The following is a 5,962-nucleotide window of genomic DNA, read 5'->3' as shown; positions in this document are numbered from 1 at the left end:
TTGTTTAAGCATCTCTGCTCGATCTAGACAATAAAGATCTGAATGATTTAGAACAATTTAGAAATTATCCAAATACCAATGTCCTTCAATATATGTACATAAATCCTGGCTGGACAGTTTATTCCAATTGAGGGGTTTGTCTTCAGAATTGGAGATATCTTGGATTTCTACTTCCCCTCTCTATTACATGTAATTAGTTGATTCTTAATTTCATCTCCCTTCCGAGTGGTGTTTCTTATTTTCGTAGAAAAACCAGCAAGTTTGGAACAATCTTTGCAGAACTTTCCAACTTTTTCAAGTATCTTGAAAGTCATCCCAACCTTTGAGACAAATTGTTCTTCAACAACACACCTGAACTAGAAAATGAACTGAAATATTGTCATAACAAGACCATTGTGTAATAACCAATGAACTGAAATATGTGCATTCTGTAAATTCAGAAACTCCTGCATTCTATCCGAATTCTATTAAATTGCATTCCGTTCCATTCCATTAAATTTAAAATTGTTGAAGAATGAACCAAAATACTATCATAATGAACCGAAAATTGTCCATTATATAAATTCAAATTCAGAAACACATGCGTTCTAGAATGAACCGAAAATATTTCAAAACGAAACCATTATATAATACCAAAGGAACTGAAATTTTGTTCATCAACAACAATGGATTTAGCAATTCCATTCCATTCCATTCAATTCAAAATTGAATAATTCAAACTTTGTCAGCTTGATTTGATTGAAAAGAATAATTCAAATCGTTCTTATTCAACTGATTTGAACTTGAATTATTCATTGTTATGATACGCTATTCAAATCCAACAGATCGAAATCTAAAAACAACAAAAACAAAGAAGACAACAAGCTTTTACGTTGAAGAAGAACGAAAAAGAAAGATGTACGTTGAAGAGAAAGCTTTACATTGAAGAGGTTTACGTTAAAAGCAGATTATGAAAACATGAAAGGTAGCACGACGCGTGAAGAAAAATTGGTTAGACTTGGTTAGTCAAATTACATGGATGCGAAGTATTATTGTTTTGACATATATTAGCATCTAAAAGTATATATCAAAACGACATGGTATCTACTTTTATTAGGCGCCAAAAGAAAACGACATCTTTTCACCAATGTGCAGTGTGCCATTGGAGTGAGTGCTTCACCTCACTTCCTTTGCTAAGTCATCACCGGAAAAAAGGTCGAAAAACCACTAGTGTCCGAAAATCAAAATCAATCTCAAAGACAATAAGGTACAATTTTAATTAGAGACCAAATCATAAGACCAAATCAATACATGATGTGAATCTCATGAACCGCTTTGACTCCGTCCAAATAACTATGTCCATTTAATACGTTCGTTTTGTTGTTTGGCGTCAATTAATACGTTCATATAACATCAATGAAATATAAAATAAAATACTAGCAATAATATAACTATCAGTTGACTAACCAAATCAGTCTTAGGTCAGTAATGACATTTATTATCATTAATAACATACAATGATATCCAAATCTCCATGCATAACCATTTATATCATTAGAAATGATTACTGTGATAAAAACTATACATCATAGAACTTATCTTCTGGTCATAAATATACACTCTCAACTGCAGGCACTACTTTTCAATGATGAGACCAGTGATCCAAAGTTATATCAGCTAGGAGCTCATCGAATAAAAGTAAAGAACATTCCTCAACAATACTTGCATTCTGATCTTAAGGTTGTGTTTAGGAGTTTTGATTTTGGAGAGAACACAGAAAGAAAGATTTATAGTGCTCCTCTCCTTTTGTTCCCTTCCCCTCTGAAATGAAAACTCTCAAACACAAGTATTATGATAGTGGATGTGAGCATCTCTTTCACAATACACCAAAGTTGAGATTTATAAGGCAGAAGCTTGGTTGGTGCCGGGTCTGAACTTGACGTCTGTTGGAAATTACTGGCAAGCTAACTGAAAATTGGTTGTCCGTTCAGTTGAGCATATTTATTTCCTACCCTACTACTGCCACAGTCTGCCAAAGCTTTCGCATTGAGATCCCTAACGTATCTCGAGACATAATTCAGACCGACAAGAAGCTCGGTGATTATTGCTTCTGTTTGTTCTTGATTTGCAAAGTAAAGCGTTTGCACCAGCAGCACATTCGTCCGCGAAACGAAGCTATGCTGCTCGTAACTTCTCTCAGATTGCCATCTCAGCATGTTGTGAGCCAATGGTGCCAGCCATTCTAATATACTTGTTATTGCTTCGGTCCAATCATCTGCTAGACTTGCGTCGTAAACAGCTGACTTCATACCCTTGCTATAAGGCTTTAGCTTGGTCCTGAGAGAATCCCTGATGCGTCTCGGTAACATGTTGTACAGATCATCTCTTGCATCGAGACCAATCATGTATGGAGAAGCTGCTAGCTTCTCAATCACGACAATAATGTTTGCATACTGCAGTGCCAAAGAAGCAGCACCAAGGGATTCAGATGGTGGCTTTAGCCTGCACAGAGAACTGAAGAGAGATTGATTTGAATTAGCATCTTTGCCATTCGGTGTTCTTAAAGAATCATCATTTAGGTTCAAGAGGCAGTCAGTGACAGAGGAACTATCAGCAGCCATACATCCTTTGAGAGGCCCTACTTGAGTCAGTCGACTGTGTTTCGAGTGAGTTTCCTTCCCATTTATGGTGGTTGACTGACCTTGTATCTTCCAAATCCTGCTGCTATTATTTGTTCCACCATCTGCAATAGGTTTTTTTGAACTTTTTCCAAGAGGGCCTGAGAAAAGCTTGGAACGTCTGGACTTTGCTTGAGTTAGGCTTGAATTTAAGGATGAGTCACCGAGAGGTCCGGAACTAAAAACACTAGTTACTTTTGTTCTAACACTTGGACTTGATCTAAGAGTAAAAGCGCCAAGGGGTCCAGAAGCAAATCTAGCAACATTATTCTCAGATGGGTGGATCGATGGTTGCAATAGTTCAGAGACTGAATGACTGTCTTGACTGTGACCAGAATTCCGGTTAGTTGAGTTTCTGGTTCTGCGAGCATCTATGACCTCTTGAACTCCAAATACCAGGTTGATTCTGCTGAATATTGTGAACAAGGATCTTGCCAAAAGCTCCACAGTGTAATCAAATGTCCTGTTCCAAAGCGAATCATCTTTTAAGTTCTTCACCTCTACCCTCTTCCATGCAACCTTCTTCTGATAGTCAACTACATTTGCCCCATCAGACTCGCCATATGCCTTCATTCTCTTAAGAGTTTGCTCAAGATCATTAAGCATTTCCATCTCTTGATACAAACTTGCATTAGTTGATATGAACTTTTCCATCCTCTTGACCTTTTTCTCCATTTTCTTGCTAGTGAATTCCCATTTAAGTGGATCAACACCGAGAGTGATAAATTCATCAAAGGCATTTTCAAATCGTTTCAAACTCGGTTCACTGCATTTCTTCCCAAGCCTAGCAACAGATTCAGCCACATGTGCCATAGTCTCAAGCATCTCTAAGCTGATTAAACGTACGATGAAGTTCTCATCTTCTGAAACAAGTCTTTTTATACCAACCGAATGTGTGATCTCCTCTCTCAACCTAGCAACCTGTTTATCACTCAAGGTCTGCCACAAATTAACAATCTTGGACATCAAGCTTGCAACTTCAAATGCTAATACTCCAATCACCGACTTCTCAGAACTAGTTCCATCCTTCCGTTGAGTCTTCCAAAGACTTCTAAACCATGATTCAGCAACCATTGCTTACCTAAGAATGGTAAAAAAATTCTCTTTAAGACAAGTCCGTGTCATACCGCTGTACTACTCAGCAAATAAAACACAAAATACAATCGTTAAAATGGGCAATAAATATTCAGATACCAGCTGAATTTCAATCTGCATCAAATAATGTATGCGGCTTGGTGAAAAATCTAATCTTAGCAGTATAAAGGATGCTATTATAGATTGCACTCCTTTCTATAACTTATGAAATGACATGTGTTTATAATGTCATCAATTGTCATTCAAAAATAATCACGAAAAATATGAACTTGATCTTTACTTTTACTAGCTTAATTTTGCTATTTTGTCCGATGCCAAGGAAATAAGGAACTGGCGGGATTGCAATTGGTAGATGATATTCCCTCCATTCACTTATATAGGTCACTTTTGACAAAAACACACATTAAAAGATTACTAGATTCAAAGATATAAAGTGTTTGGACTAACTAGGGAATGAAAATAGGGTTATAATTGGGTAAAGCAAATAAAAACATCCTTAATTTAATCAATGACAAATAATATTCTACAAAAAAAATCCGTGTCCTTGTCTAAGATTTGTGTCACAACGTAGAGGAGGCACAAAAAACATGTATTTCATGTGCACTTGTGTGTCAATGCCCATCGAAAATTTGTGTCTCATCAAACAAACGGTGCCACTGTGTCCATGTCCCTGGTAGACAGACACTAAACAAATGCTACCTAAGTTTTTCTATTACTTCCTGCGGATGACATGGACTATTGTGATGCCTTCCAAGCATTTTGGTTTGGAAATCAAATATACAGTTTGCCTAAGCATATAATTTAAAAAAGAATTATTAATTCCTTGCATGAACTATTCACCAAGATGCCCAAATATTCCAGTACCAAAAAACACATACGATAAATACATCAACTGCCAATTAGTCCTTTGGTCCTAACTATTCTTTCAGATAAACAGAAACACTTAAGTTAGCATCAAACAAGGAACTATGAACTTGCTTTTATGGCAAAGGTTAATGAAGAATATATACTTAGGCAAGGGAAAAAAAAAGGAGTGACATGACACAAATCAAATATCTGAAGATTCTAATGTTTCTTCTTTTCCTTCCTTTTCTATGTTTACTCGGTCGGTGAATAAAAGCTAAAACCACAATAATCAACCAAGAACCAAAATTTGAAAGGAATATACTTTCACACCCATAATTATACACATGAAAAGCAGAAAAACCCAGATTCCAAAAACAATTATTAAATCTCCATGAAAAAAAGTAAAAATCACAACTTTATTTTTTTTTTAATTTCTTCTTTAAACATTCTCTTTGATACTACTGAAGCATCCACTTTATACCAATCAATCACTTCACCAAACATATTGGGGGACAAAACACACAAATCTCAACCCACTAAAAATGATTACCTAACATATATAAATAACAAAAAAAAAGTTAAGAAAATAGGGCAAGACAGTGTAGAATCAAAGGTGAAAAAAACAGCATGAACCACAATGGAAGCTTAAAAGGAAGAATGGCCACAAAAACTCACCGATCAGACGAACAAGGACCTTCCTTAGAATCCCACCAGAGCTGAGAGCTTAACCAGTGGAAAGTTGGGAACTGTGAGAAGAAGAAGAAGAAGAAGAAGGCAAAAAGGAAGTGGGTGGAAGAAGCTCCGTGGTGAAAGGAAAAGAAGCAGAAATTGCAGAGAAAGTGAAAATCAGAGAGAGAGTGAAGGGAAATTTTTTCCCTCGTGTGTATGTTTTCTTTTCTTTTCTTTTCTTTTCTTTTATTTATTTATTTTTCGGTATATTGCCCCACCCACACGGTCTCAGATTTCTGAGATTATGATGATTTTGGTTTCGATTTGGGTTTGTTATTTATTAATGCTAGTAAAATGAACAAAACATCTAGTCAATTTTTTTTTTTAACTAAAGGTAGAGAAATTTAAATCTATAATTTTTTAAATAAATATAAAAAAATTATACCATTTAAATTATATGTAATAATAAATAAATATTATTTTATATTATTTTAATATACTAATAGCATAAAATCTTTTATACTACCATTTAATTACATATATATTTTAGGTGAACATTTATTATTCAAACTTATATACTAGCACCCAAAATATTGCACAATCTGGAAACTTTATCAAATGATTCAAATCTTATACAATTAAGCATCATACTATCATATTTTATCTTATTAGCATTATCACCGGGATGCAATTTA

The 5,962-nt window shown here is 35.1% G+C and overlaps 1 protein-coding gene across 3 annotated transcripts; it reads right to left on the bottom strand.

Moving 5' to 3' along the window:
* Positions 1-1,437: 1,437 nt before the first annotated feature.
* LOC112775340 (uncharacterized) lies at positions 1,438-5,667 on the bottom strand. 3 transcript variants are annotated; one of them, XM_025818911.3, is made up of 2 exons: positions 5,274-5,667; positions 1,438-3,738 (listed from the first exon to the last, which is right to left on the bottom strand). In XM_025818911.3, the coding sequence occupies exon 2, from the start codon at positions 3,729-3,731 to the stop codon at positions 1,944-1,946; it is 1,788 nt and encodes a 595-aa protein (XP_025674696.1). In that variant the 5' UTR covers positions 3,732-3,738; positions 5,274-5,667; the 3' UTR covers positions 1,438-1,943. The 3 variants fall into 3 exon arrangements, with proteins under 3 accessions (XP_025674696.1, XP_025674697.1, XP_025674698.1); XM_025818912.3 differs by having other exon boundaries at positions 1,438-3,791; positions 5,274-5,547; XM_025818913.3 differs by having other exon boundaries at positions 1,438-3,786; positions 5,274-5,506.
* Positions 5,668-5,962: the final 295 nt, after the last annotated feature.

The sequence above is a fragment of the Arachis hypogaea genome, chromosome 19 (genome assembly GCF_003086295.3).
Source record: "Arachis hypogaea cultivar Tifrunner chromosome 19, arahy.Tifrunner.gnm2.J5K5, whole genome shotgun sequence".
Taxonomy (NCBI): Eukaryota; Viridiplantae; Streptophyta; class Magnoliopsida; order Fabales; family Fabaceae; genus Arachis; species Arachis hypogaea.
The sequence above is the reverse complement of the archived record's forward strand: the minus strand, read 5'-3'. Positions and strand labels throughout refer to the sequence as shown.